The sequence below is a fragment of the Pelecanus crispus genome, chromosome 2, assembly GCF_030463565.1.
Source record: "Pelecanus crispus isolate bPelCri1 chromosome 2, bPelCri1.pri, whole genome shotgun sequence".
In the NCBI taxonomy this organism is placed as follows: domain Eukaryota; kingdom Metazoa; phylum Chordata; class Aves; order Pelecaniformes; family Pelecanidae; genus Pelecanus; species Pelecanus crispus.
Window position 1 is genome coordinate 116,257,967 of NC_134644.1, and position 14,087 is coordinate 116,272,053.

General features: G+C 43.5%; 1 protein-coding gene across 2 annotated transcripts; it reads right to left on the minus strand.

Annotated features, from left to right (window-relative positions):
- Nucleotides 1-1,797: 1,797 nt before the first annotated feature.
- PRELID3A (PRELI domain containing 3A) lies at nt 1,798-13,875 on the minus strand. 2 transcript variants are annotated; one of them, XM_075728293.1, is made up of 6 exons: nt 13,846-13,875; nt 10,096-10,264; nt 9,580-9,669; nt 8,702-8,772; nt 8,505-8,607; nt 1,798-2,886 (listed from the first exon to the last, which is right to left on the minus strand). In XM_075728293.1, exons 2-6 carry the CDS (start codon nt 10,231-10,233, stop codon nt 2,773-2,775), a joined length of 516 nt encoding a protein of 171 aa, XP_075584408.1. In that variant the 5' UTR covers nt 10,234-10,264; nt 13,846-13,875; the 3' UTR covers nt 1,798-2,772. The 2 variants fall into 2 exon arrangements, with proteins under 2 accessions (XP_075584408.1, XP_075584409.1); XM_075728294.1 differs by lacking the exons at nt 1,798-2,886; nt 13,846-13,875 and adding exons at nt 6,616-6,669; nt 12,933-12,991.
- Nucleotides 13,876-14,087: the final 212 nt, after the last annotated feature.

Here is a 14,087-nt window from a genome sequence, read left to right on the forward strand (position 1 = left end):
GGGGAATGGAGTCCTTCAAAACCAGTGTTATGCAGAGCAGGGCTAAACATACAGCTACAGATCCCATCAGATCCCATGGAGATGAGTCACATGGTCAAGGGAGAAGAAGGGTGGGAGCCCCATATGCCAACCAGATGGGCAGAAAGCAGAAGAGTGAAAAGTGTCCAGGAAAGTGTACGGGAAATTAAGAATCACTTCATCTGCTAAACACTGGGGCCTACTTGGTCCCAGTGTGACCGCTGCCTGCAAGGTCCTTTGTACACACTGGCAAAATGAGCAACCACAGGACGATCAAAAAGGCCAGAGGTGCAGGAGTGTCACCTACCCCAAAGACCAGGTGAGAAGCAGCAGCACTGTCCAGCAGTGGAGAGAGGCAGCTGGGTGACGGCACTGGAGCAAGCAGAGCAGCAGACAGACTGGAAAACCAAGCATCTAGCCATATAATTCCCAAGTAGCATGAAACATGGAGAAGCAGCAGCCCAAAACCAGCAGGGAATGAAACAGAAAGGAGATGCTGCAACACAAGCAGATAAGGATTTGTTTCTGGAAGAAGGAAACAAAGTGCAAAGAAAGTAATCCAGAAAACTGATGCATAACTGGTACGGACCCTAAGGTGTGGCAGAGGAGTTCGGCCCTAGACAGAATACAGGAGCCTGTGGCGACTTTCCTGGGACGCCAGCTAGTGCCGGAAGGTGCTATATGCAAGTCAGTCAGCTTTAAGACAACGCTGAGCTATTATTTCAAATCTGATGCAAGAAGCAGCTTTAGATAATTCTTCTTCCAAACCGAAGCAATACATGAACCTCTCCAAAGACTTTTCTACCCCCCGACATTTACGTTTTCATCATCTCCTGTAGGCACGTATGGAAACGCTGCAGTACAGGTTTCCACATGCACACACACTTACGCATCCTTTCCTTTCGTTTGCAGAGCTCTGCCATAGCTGCACTCCCCTTCCTAGCAGAACGCCACCAAGAGCTAGAACATCTTCTGCATTCTTTATCCAGGAAGTGGCATCCCTCCTCTGAGAAGCACAAGAACTGACCTGCACCAAAGCTATCCAGTGCATCTTCCGGAAAGGAGCTGCTATCAGCCTTTAAGCTCTAAGTTTCTGTTCCAAAATAAGAAAGGCTTTAGGTCCATATAAAAAGAGCAATGTAAATATTAGCTACTCATTTAATTGCTTTTGACTAATATATATATATGTGTATATATATGTTTAAATTAAGTTTATTCATTAGGATCAGGTAATTTAGTGAGACTATAGTTACACCCAAATTAATGTTCACTTTCACACTAACCAGAATACAAACACCGAAATTTCCCTCAAGCTACAGACACTTTAAAATTACCAGATCAAAAGAGCGACCAGCATTTTGCTCTTCTAGTTTTTTAGAAGTTACTCATGCTCTTTAACAACTTCCTAAACACATGCTTGCCACTTGAATGAGTAAACATCCTTGCAACATTTATTTCACTTTGTGCGCACACCAAAAAATAAGTTAAAATGCCCTAACAGAGGGCTGTCTAAGAAACATATACTAAACCTGGACCAAACATGAACATTTTGTGAACATCAGACAAGGCTAGGACTGTTACCAATATATATTTATGCACATTTTATAGGAAGCAATTTCTGCAGTTACTGGAACATTTTTCCAGATAATGAGAAGCATTTAAAATGATCCTAAAACCACTTTGTACCAACGTGGAAAAGTGTTGAAAAAATTCAGTTACGCTGGGAGTCAATAGTTAGTAGAAAGCACTCAAAAAGGAGAGTCCATTTGTTTTTCTTGTTTTCTCCATTCAGGGCATGAAAAGTACATGTTCATGGAACCTTACCATTTGGATTTCAAATTTCCTGCTTATCTCTCATTCCAGCTCTTCTGGTTATTGCATCAGTCTCTCCCTCAGTTAAGACATGATGTGAAGAGCAAGGACTAGTGGAACAGCACAGTCCCTTCAGTCAAGTAGCCTACAAGTACCCTTCTTAGAGATAATTAAGAGAAGTATTTTCCAGCACCTTCCAGGAATTACTACTCCTCTCCTCATACAAAAGGGAGGAACTAGGGCAAATTAATAAATATGAAAATAAATTACATCCTCCTCCCCACCAAGGAGGGGTTTAGGCTAGTAACATCAATAGAAACTTTATCTTTGTTTGGATACAAACATCTAAGAGGTAAAGTATCTGTGTTTCATGTTCAGGCAGCACATTCAAACAACATAAGAAAAGTTAGTACCACAAAAGTTTTAGCTTTTTGGGATGATCCTCTAGATAGGTATCTAGTTCATGTTCTGACTCATGTAGTTCCCTTTAAATGGTCATAAGACACTATCAGATTACAAAACCAGACAAAATTCAGTGCTCTAGTACCCATCAGCCCTTCACAGAACAAATGTTCACATGGAAAACCCTTAATACCACGCATGCATTCCTTTCAAGTTTGAGTACAAAAAACTGAGATGGTGTAAATATAACATACTCTATCTTTGTTATAAAAGGCACATTTAGGCAGTTTTAAATGTGCTAAATGTTTTGTTTCCAGTGTTAAAAATAAATTGTTTAAATGAAAAGAGCATCTGCAGGAGGTCAATTTAATCTTCAGTAGGCAACAGGAGCTGCTGTGGAGATGACGGATGAGGTTAGTTTTCCGCTGATCCAATATTCTTATAAATATATAGAACCTCTGCAGATCAGCCTTGGAAGGGAGATCTACAAAGCAGTCTGCAGAATAAAACTTTTCTGTCCGTTACTTGGTATTTTTGGTTTTATTTTTCTGTTGATGCTGCTGCCATGGCTGGTTTCATGCCCTCACGTGTTGACTTCAGCTCCTCCAATTCTGTGTTTAGTTTGCTGATCACCCACTCCAGGGCATCCCGACCCTGCCAGGAAAATACTGGAATTTAGGATCAGAACAGATACACCACCATTGCTCACGTTTCTATAGTTTTTCCTCTGTCAGACATGAGACTTGTTTTAAAATTAATTTAATGCCCTGCATAGTCTGATACCAGATTGGATTGATAATTTCTTAGCATCTTCTTATGGAAACTTCACTGCAAAGGCATTTGCTTAACCCATAAGCAAGAAGTAAATACAATATTGGTGTGAGCTCCCAGTAGTGCACCTAAGCAAAAAGCCTAATTCAGCAGTTAAGTTCCCTTATGTAAAGAGTATTGCTGGTTTTACTGCTCCCAGAATCCAAAGAATATCAGCAAATTTATGGCAAAGGCTAGATACTGTTCTCAGATTCATTAACCAAGTTGTATGGATGGTTTTTTAGAAGATCCAGGACAAAGAAAGATAGTCTTCAAAGTAGCAATTAATTGATTTGATATCTAGCAAGAGTTCAGAGATGGACTCGCACTAAATTCCATATGCCGGCACGGCAACTTTTCAGCATATAAAACAGACTAATCGAGAGACTGCAGTGGCACATTTTATACCAAGGTATGGTCTTTCTCTGTTCCACTCTCAGAATGGGAGTGCCTCAAAGCTAGGCGCTGACAGCCAATGCTATAGTAAGAGCTGGGGAATCCAGCAAAATAAGCATGTCAGAAACCTTTTACCTTAACAAGACCCTGTAGCAGGTGCACCCCAATGACCACAAGATGAACATGCAGCCAGCTGCATAATGAAGCCAAGAAAATAGAGAAGCACTTTAACTAAACAAGTGCAAGATTTTAGAACTCCACAATCTCAGAATGACAGCTTTTGCCAAAACAAGCAGATGGGATCAGACCAGGAAAACACCTGGCCTTTTTTCACTTCAAGAGAAGCCAAGAGACATTCACCTCACATTACCCTGCTAAGAATAAGTACAAACAGTGGAGAGCAGTAACTGGGAGCCACATGGCTCTGGCCAAGTCTAGAGGAGTTCTGGAGATAAAGGGTCTGAGTCCACAAAGTCCTAAGTCTTCAGATGAGGCAGTGTCAGCGTTCAAGCCCTCTGCACAGACTGAGGGAAAGTGGGGGGAGAGCCCCCCTCCGCCCTTGTTCTGAACTCTGATGTACTACTTCTGTTGCATGCATTATAGGTGATAAAGTGAACAAAAAACTCCTGAAGTGTCCAGAACCTGCTGTTCTCCTTTATAAACCACTAAACATAAATAAGAATCTGCATAAACAACTTTGGAAACCTAAACAAACCCCCAAAAGGTCAAAACAAAACCCACACATACCCTTGAAGAATTTTTTTGGAGGCTAGAAACATTACTCTGGAATAATACTAAAAGCCCAGTTCAAGACTGCAAAGTGTAACCTATTAAAAGAAATAAAGTTTTACTATGAATAAGAGCATATTTATCTCAAGACCCTCACTAAGTTCAGTGAAGGGCTGACTCTGTTTCTCTTCAGGTTTTTCATATTACAGGGACTCACAGAATAAACACTAATTGCTATGTCTGCACTGGCAGGCAGTCCTTAACCTGAGAAAAATTATCCACATATCACAGCAAAGTGTTCAACTCTTGGCCAGAACTCAGAAAGGGGGATTCAGCACTATCTGGAATTACCTCAAGAACTAGTATCTTTATGTTAACTTAGTTCAAGATATGCCCTTAAAAGATACCAACAATAATCAAGAAAACATGATTTAAATTGTCTAGTTTAAGTATAGGTCGCTGAAAAAAGTCGGTAGAAGAATATGATTTAACTTTCGAGTTCCTTCCATTTGAGCACCAAATCAACCATGCTTCAGCAGGGGGTAACTTCCACCACCTCTACATCCTGCGCAAGAGCTGGGAACACCAGCAAAGCACGGATAAAAGCAGCCAGACCCGAGTAGGCTACTGCATAGCAACAAGTTGTAACTAGCCATGAATTAGTTGAGTTGAGTGCTCTGCAAGGAACAAAGCGGGGGGAGAGAGGGGGAATCATCTTTCAGTAAGCACGCATTTGGATATTTAAAAGTCAGGTTAAAATGTCCTCTCTCAGGTGTCACAGGCACAGAGAACTGAGTAAGACAGCACCAGCTTAGATGTTTTATTTGCCTAATTGCACAAAGACGACTTGTCAGAAAGTCAAACACCTCTGATGTAGAAAATGCTCAGTAGGAAAACCCTGAGATCCTTTTCAGGCCCTGACTATGAAACAACCAGGTCATGGTGTTTTAGTTGATATATTTGTTGATAAGATAAAGCAAAGGACAAAAAAAAAATCCATGACATTCAACTGGAGCACCAAGATATTTCTTTCTGCTTTTGCGACTACATAGGTCTGCACATTTCCTTAGACCTGCATACACTATGTGCTGTACTTTGCAGCTAAGAATAACTCGTGATATTGGCAAGGAAGATTTCAGGAATATTCTGCACAGGAAATTAGTTTATAAAATCTTAACCAGATGCAAAGCCTCCAAGTACTGTAGAACTATCTGGTTACAAAAAAAGAAAAAAAATCTGACAGAGGATTGGTCTATAAAGTTTCGTACTGTACAACAAATTCTGTAGTAAGTCATTAAGCAAGCACATTCATAACGAAGCATGCATATTATATTAGTCTTTATTGCATATGTTAGCAGTATGACGTGTTTGGCAGACCAAATGCTGCATATGAAGATTGTTGGTAGAGCTTAAGTGACTGATAAATGCTGAGCCTTTGTAGTTTACATTTTCCAGAAAAAACAGCCATAAAAGCTTAGTGGAATGAGAACATAAAAGCAAACACTCACGGCATACACTGATCTCAAAGTAAGCAGTATAAAAAATCCCTACATTCTTAAGTAGGAGAAACAGCATAATGGATTTTTTTTCTTTTTTTAAGGAATCTTATTAGTTGAAGCATAAGCCAATACAGGAATGACAGAGACAGGCTACACTGACTAGTGGAAGCAAAACAATCTGCACGGAGGTATCACAGAGGCAAGTACACTCAGTTCTCTCAACCTTGAAGTCAGATTTTTTCATAGTCACATGACTTAAGGGACACGTCAGTACTGAAATGACTGTAACTACAAGACCAATGAAAAACATGAACAGTCTGACATTCTGACAGCTTCAAGCTTTGTACAGATTTCCACAGAAGTTCACAGAAAGGCAACAATATTCCTCAGGCATAAGAAAAGCAAATAGAATTTCACTAAGCAAAAGATTGCCTGTTAGGCAATCTGTTTCAAGAAACCAATTTTATACCCTAAGAGCACAATTCTGTTTCCTTTTTATAATGCCAATTCCAGTCATTAACCAATTTATTAATTTCTTCAGGTACCAGTTTCACACACTGAAATCACAGAAACCAGGACCAGATCAAACACTTGGTAGAGGGACTCATTCACATGCCGAGTTATCTGCAGCCATCATTCCACTTTCAAACCATAAGCAGTAACGTGTGGCACAAGACATGGCTGCAGCAAGTCAGGTGCCTGGTGGCATAAGCACGGGTTAATTGATCTAGTCTAGATCTGACCTACTCTCACTCTCTACAACTGCAGTGTAATGAACATGTTTGCCGTTCCTGTATGCAATGTATATAAAACATACATGCAGGTTAATTTATGAAATTCACATGACAACAATCCATGCACATATTTGCTAGAAAGCTGAAATGCTGTACCAAGAAGAAGAATGCTGGCATTACCACTAGTTAGTACAAACTGTAGATGTAGAGAACTGCTAGCTTAGAGCGCTTTCAGAATTTTGAATTATCCACTCAATAGCATCCCACCCCTGGAGTAACACAAAAAAGATTTACAACATATGGCAAATGATTTTTCCATCATCATTAAAAACCATAATGCGTCATCTGCCACCTCCACCCCGGAGCAAAATCTCAATACTTACTTCCTATTTCTTCAGAACAACAAAACATTTTTCAGCAACTTTCATGAAGTTTAAGAGGGGTGCCAAGAGCACAGAGGCACAGCACAGCATGCAGGAAGAGCTAGTAATAGCAGAGTAGGTTACTGGCTAGCAAAGAAAGGGCTGGTAACAGCAAGTACAAATTCCTGCCAAGTTCAAAATCTCTAAAGAGACTCTTCAGTGAAACACACAGGACAAGAAGGTCTTTTTGATTTGCAAGAGCCAATGTGTTCCTTGAAAATGGCAGAACAGAAGAACAATCTTTAAAAGGAATTGAGCTCTCACACAGGCAGCACCTGAATAGGTACCAAGAAATATTTACGCTCTTTCTCCGAGTTCAGTAGAGACATGCAATGTGACAGATGCCACAGCAGGAATTCAGCCAGCACTTTTAAGCGTGCCTAGTTTATCTGGCCATTCCAACTAGCTAGTGCTTTGCTACCTCCAAGTCAGCCTGAAGTTTGGTTGTGAGCCAGGGTTTGGACTTCCCTTTCAAGAATATATGTCCCACAGACTTCTAAATGGGAACTGGATCAGAATAGAATTGTAAATTTATCTGAAATACATTCCATTTATGACTTTCAAACAAACACAGAGAGCACTCAGCTAGTTAAAGTTACTCTTCAGTGTCTAGAAATTACCCATCACTCCTTCCCCATCCCCTGATTTTAACCTGTTTTCCTCTCATTTTTGGAGAAGCACACAGAAGGGAGGAAAAGGAGGCTTTCTGCTCTCTGACCTAGTTGGTCAATACCTCCTACCAAGTTGGCTTACACTGCCTTGGTCAATACCTCTTACCAAGTTGGCTTACACTGCCTTGGTCAATCAACATCTCTCACAAGGACAAAGGGCTGGCTAAAGCACAGGCTCTCTGGCGTACTAGGAATTACCTGGGCCAGATTCCCACTGTGCTGAACCTCTCCAGCAATGCAGAGCACAAACTCAATTTCAGGTGCATTCATCCTGCTCTTAGGCGGCGACGCCTATGCTTCTCTAGCAACCCCATTTCTTTCCCACCTTCCCCGAAGAAGGCTAGGACAATATGCCAAAGCATAAGCACTCCCGTAGCTCTGCCTGTGCTGAAGTACAGCTCCATGGCTGCAAGCCAAGTAGAAAAAGCAAGCACAAGACAGAGGAGTTGGTGTAGTGTTACCTACAGAAGCCAGCATAGTTTCACCTCTTCAAAGAATATGCCTCTGCTTATGCTACCTTACTTTCAGCCAAAGGCGAGGAGACAGCTCAGTAACAGATAGGAACTGGAACAACTGACAAAGCAGCATAGAAAATACACTAGCATTAACTGCTAAATCCAAATTATAATGGCTGAAAAGGAACTTATATTCACTACTAGCACTAGCTCCTGGAAATAGGAGGTTAGTGTTTAAAAAGGTGCTTTGGAAAAAAAACCAAAAAACAAAACTCAATAATATGTGTATGCTATGTGTAACTGTAGCATACACATAGAAGTTTGTTTGTTCTGATGTGCAATTCTAGTTGAAAAACAGAGATTTAGTAGTGAAACCTTTTCATATTTGGGGAAATTATATTCTACTTGCTGAGGTCCTACAAAAAATCAGTTGAAACTCTGCACAAAGTTAAAAGAAATTAAACAGTATTCAGCACACAGGATTGACAATTCCTATTTCAACAAAAAGAAAGGTAGGGGTGGGGGGAGAGAGGGAGAAAAATGAATAAAGATGTACCTTTCTGGCATTAGAAGATATTGTGTTTGCCATTAAGCTCTCCAGATAACTGCTCAAGCTAATGCCTTTAACAGTAATAATTGCTTCTTGAGTTAGCACAGTTCTGTAAGAGAACAAAGAAAAGTGAATACCTAAACTGAACTGGACTAACATAATGTCTCCTACACACAAAGCAGCACACAAATATCCCGACTTACTTTTCAGGGTTTTCAGGATGAGGCGTGTAAACCAGTCTCTCATCAACAGACACCAAATTTGTGAGAGTAATCTTAAAAAGAAAAGAAGAGCTGAAATCCTCACTTCCTGCCTTTAATTTTTCTGTTATCAACAGCACTCCTCAATAGTAGAGCGCTCAATTTAATGTCAGAGCCAAAGCAACGTACACAGAATATAAAACCCAGAACATAGTCAATAAAAGGACCTATAAAGGGTGATGCATCTTCTCCTATCCTAGATCTAATTATATCAAGCTAAGTTCCTATTCACAGTACAAAGCACAAACAGCTTTCCATTTGTTTTCTCCGAATGTTAAGTCTTATCTGATTTATGGCATGCAATTCAGAGAAGCTCTTCAAGACCAAGACCATCATAACACTATTTGGAGTATACAGAAAATTAATACTCAGGAAAGACAATGCCTCTTGTACAGAGACAAGGCTCTCCTACAGACATCTCAACTTTAGATCTGATAGTTACAAGTTCCCAGGATACCAAAATGTAGCATAATACTTCATTTACATTTTGTGAAAAAAAGGCATTTCAAATTAAAACTTGTGTTGTAAATGGCAGCGTAATGTAAACAAGTTATTAATCTAAAAGTCAGACCACTTTACATCCAATCTGAGAAATAATCTTACATTAAAAACAGAATCACAAATGTTTGATCCCAAAGCATTTAAAGTTTCCTATTTGTGGGAAGAAGGAGGGAAAAAAAGAGCCAACTAAGATGCCAACTAAGACATGGAAATTGCCGCCTCCTGATGAAAGACGCAAACACATTTCTAATCTAAATGTTAAGAGCAAAACATCTAATCTCCAGAACTAATTACCAGGAACTTCTTAAGCTACCACTCACATTAGTTGAGCAAAGCTCCATCTTTTTTTCCACTGGATCTACCACAGAATGTTCTTCAATGTAAGTCAGAGTTCTACTTGTTCCTAAAATCTGAAAGTGAAGAAATAAAAAAAAAAATTAAAAAATAAAACAGTTAAGTACTAAAATTAAAAAAAAAACCCCAAAACAAACTGAAATGCATAAATGTCAAATTCTCAGCGACCTGAAATAAATACAAAGTAATTCATGGATACCAGAACACGAGGGTCAGTGGCAAGGCTACATCCTGGGAGGTTGTATCAGTTCTATAACATGACACAGACCAGTCTGGAAGGCATGTACAGATGTACGCACACTACGGACATATTAAAAGCCTACAATGTATTCTCACAACAAAGTATGCTAATTACAGCTTATGTGATATTTGTGGATGATCTCTCCTATAAATTAAGCTTTTACTTTGAATTCAGCTCCAGTTCGGATGATGACATAAAAATGCATCACACCCTTAATAACATTAAGACTGTAAAAGCGTACCGCTTTTACAATACTTGGCAGTCCCCACTCTGTGCTGAGCAGACGGTGACTATGCAACCTCCCCTGGTTATCCAGGCTTCTGTCAAGGACATCTACTCCCACCACACACGGATTCATTGGGTTGGGGTACTTCCTCATAGCAGCTTTGATCACGGTATCCCAGGGGTGTCTGTAAAAAGGAGACAATATTTGTAACTATTGTGCATTTGATTGCAAGTATTCAGACAACACTAAATCGGGCCTCTAGCTTGCATAATATGACCCATGCTGTACAACTTCATAGCTCCCAAAAGTCCCTTCAGAATACAGCGATGCTTGGAAAAGCAATAAGAAAGTATTGACACACAAACAGAAAAAAAAAAAAATTCCTTTCTACAGAGTGAAGAAAGGAATTATTAACCCAAGACTAACAGAAATGAGGGCAAGGAGCAACAGTCACAAATTGCTACAAGCGATATTCCAATTAGCTGTGCAAAAACCCCACAATGATGGGGTAGCTGTCCATAGAGATTGTTGAATCTCAAATCATTTCAGAACTCATCTGGAAAAGCAACCTGACCTAAGTTAGCCCTGCTAACCTGGACTAGATGACCTCCAGAAGTCCACTCCAACATAAATTCTTCTATAATTCTAAGCACACCAAATAAACTAAAGAAGAAATCATTAGTTTCTGTTTCTTCCTACAGCAAAAAAGCAAAGTGAAATTTCAGTCAACTAAAAAAAATCAGGAAGTTCAAAATAAAGAAACAGATTTTCAGAAACTGTATCAGTTCAGTGCCTTAAGTCTGCACCTATACTACTGTTTCCAGCAGCTTGTTAGCATGAATTACATTTATGGATACTCTTCTCACTACAGAACTGTTTTTATGAAACAAGTTTTGATAATCTCAAACTCCTGGGATCAGAGCAGCCCCACTACTAGAGGCCAGGCTGTCCACACGGCTCTTGTTGTGGGACTTCATGTATCTTCTTCTGAAATAGAGGAGGCTAGATCAATCATGGACTTGATCCAATACAGAAATTCTGTCCCTAAGCAATGATTTCTATATTCAGAATAACTGACAGATCTGGAATCAAAGGTTTACAACCTTTAAAGGTAACTTTAAAAATTCAACTATTGGTATCTAACTTAAGAAGGCTTAGGGGCACCAACTTGTACATAAAAGTTGCACTTAGGGCCCTAAATGGATTTGATTTTTAAGAACACTACTTTTAGTCTTAAAATAGACCGGTACAGAAGGGCATCAACAGTACACCACTGCCAGAACAAACAGAAGCTTGGAAAAATAAGTTCTTTTTCCAACAAGAAGAGTAAGAAAAGGCCTTTCAGCTTTACTGGTGCAAGCAGGAAAAATAGAGCCTTCAATTCCTACACCAGAAGGAGAGCTGGAACGGTCGTTCCTTGTTATCTTCAGTGACTATACATCATCATCAACAGAAGACACACAAACTGAAAAGGTCAAATTTCTGTTAAGTGTCCTTGAGGGATTTTAAGAGTCAGAGATCTGATAAGGCACAACAATATTTTATTAACCCCCGAGGTGAACTATCTACACCCGCACATGTTACACTATCAGATGGGGGCGTTCCAATACAGCTCTCAACGAGAAAATGCCAAATAAAAATTGAGTTTGTGTCTCCCACACAACAGAGATTAATCTCAGTCTCAGAAGTTATGCCATACATAAGCAGCTTTTACTAGCCTCTGCCTGTCATTTCGTATTAGAAGTTACTGTGTACTTAATACCAGACTACTATTAAAGTTGAACACCTAGTGCCTATGTCAGTGTAATGAATTCAGTTATGTTAATGTAATTAAAGAAGTTTAAAACTGCACATCTGGGATATTTTGTAAATATTTTAAGAACTATCACCCCCGGTGCTCTTCAAGTTTTGAGATTTTTAAGAGACCTGTAGCAGATTGAGTTATCGGTGGCCTTTTAAGAGCTGCACTGGAGCTGCTGTGTCCTCCATGTCAGCTCCCCGGTATAGCTTGAGTAAGTGTTACATACCTGTTGATAGTTTTTCCTATGGTTCCCTCGTTACACAAAAATGGAACTGGATGACCAGAACTATGTTCAAAATATGTTTAATGCGGAAAAAGGACTGACGGTAAGAAAACTTACTCAGCTATCGCTTCCTTAATGGCTGTCTGCTAGGTATCTCCGTGAGAGTATCTGACGGCTAAGGTCAAATCCACCGTCACTCTGTCCATACCTCTTGGAATGTATCATCAAGTACGTCAGTAGTTTGGAATTCTTTTTTTTTTTTTTTTTTGGTAGTGTGAAAGTTATTTTTCCTTTAATGCCCACATCTTTATCAAGCAATGAGGCTGTCGGGCCAGCTCCACCACTGCCCTGCTGGAATGGTATTTCCCGCCACAAGCGGCAGGCGGTGGGAGAAACCCTCACAGGGGGGCCCGACCACGCAGGAAAAACCTGAAGGCGACGCAGGATCGGCGGCGGGGGAGCGCTGACGCACCGCCGGGGACGGTCCCCAGCCCACCCCGCCTCACCGGAGGATTTAACGCCAAGAGAAGCCGGTGCCACCACCCCACACACCCCCCACCCCCCGCCCCCGGCTGCCGCGCGAGCCTTCGCGCCGGCATAACCGGTCGGGAGCCGCTGCCGGGCTCCCTCCTCCGCCCGCGCCCTTTCCAATTTCCGCCCTCCCCCTGGCAGGGCCCGGCTTGCCCCCCACGGCCCGGCCCGGCCCGGCCCGGCCCCGGAGCGGCGGCCGGCCCGCGCGCGGCCGCTGGAAGGAGCGGCGCCGCCGTTCAACGGCCAAGGCGCGCGGGGGGCTCGCCGCCCCCCAGCCCTCCCCGCCCGGCCCCTCACCCGAACACGTGCTCCGAGCTCCAGATCTTCATGGCCGCCCTCGCTCTCTGCTCAGGGCCGGCGGGGGGAGGCGGGCGGGCGGGCGGGCGGCAGCAACCCCAAGCTCGGCGGCGCCTGACAGCCACACGCCGGCCGGCCGGCAAGCGCGAGCAGCCGCGGGGCGGGGCGGAGCGCCGCGTGCCGGCACTGGACGTACCCGGCCGGCTCCTGCGTCACGCGCCCTCGTCACCGCCTTGCCCCGCCCAGGCGCCTGTTGCGAAAGGAGGCAGCGCGCAGGCGCCGCTCGCACGGGCACCTGGGTGCGCTGCTCGGCGTCGCTTCGCTCTGGAAACGCGCAGGCGGAAAAAGCCGCTCTGTATTGCCAGAAACTAACTGATCGCCCAGCCTTTAACAGACCAGCCTCTGCGAGTCGCTCACGTCGGGGTTTTGCTTTACAGACGCTAACAATCCGCGACGTAACGCACAGCCGCGGTTGCGTTGCTACGCCTAGGAGTGAAACGATGCTGCTAAACGCCTGACCTAACAGGCCTTTGCACGAAGTAATTTTAGAGCGAACACCTCCATATAAAATGCGTTACACAGGCGAAAAAAAAAAAAAAAAACCCAAAAAAACCAAAAAACCCCAAATGGGACAAGTTTTCTTATTTTCCACCAGGCTGCGTGAACGCTACCGCAGGGTAAACCGGCACCACGCGCGTTACTGGGCAACGCCGCGCGAGACCCGTCCCCCTCAGCAGCGGCGGCGGGAAGGAGCCCGGGGAGCGCCCAGGCCCCCCGCAGCGGCAGCCTCGCAGCCTGCCCCGCCCGCGGCAGGGGGAAGCCCGCCCTCCTCAGCGGCGTCGGCCGGGCCGGGCCCCGCCGCGCCACCCGCACGCCTTGATGCAGCAAACGCCGCCAGCCGCGCCGGCCTCACCTGCCGGGCCGCCGCCCGCCCTAACGGCCGCCACCCGCCGTAACGGCCGCCGCCCTCAGCGCGGGGCCGCGGGCGGTGAGGGCAGTGGGCGTGGCCAGGCGAAGGGGGCGGGGCTGCGCGCGGCTCGGCCGCCGCCAAGGGGCGGGGTCTGCGGGAAGGGGCGGGGTCTGCGGGAAGGGGCGGGGCTCGGAGGGGTCCTTCGGACGTAGAGGGAACGCACGCGACAGCGCGATGAGGTCAGA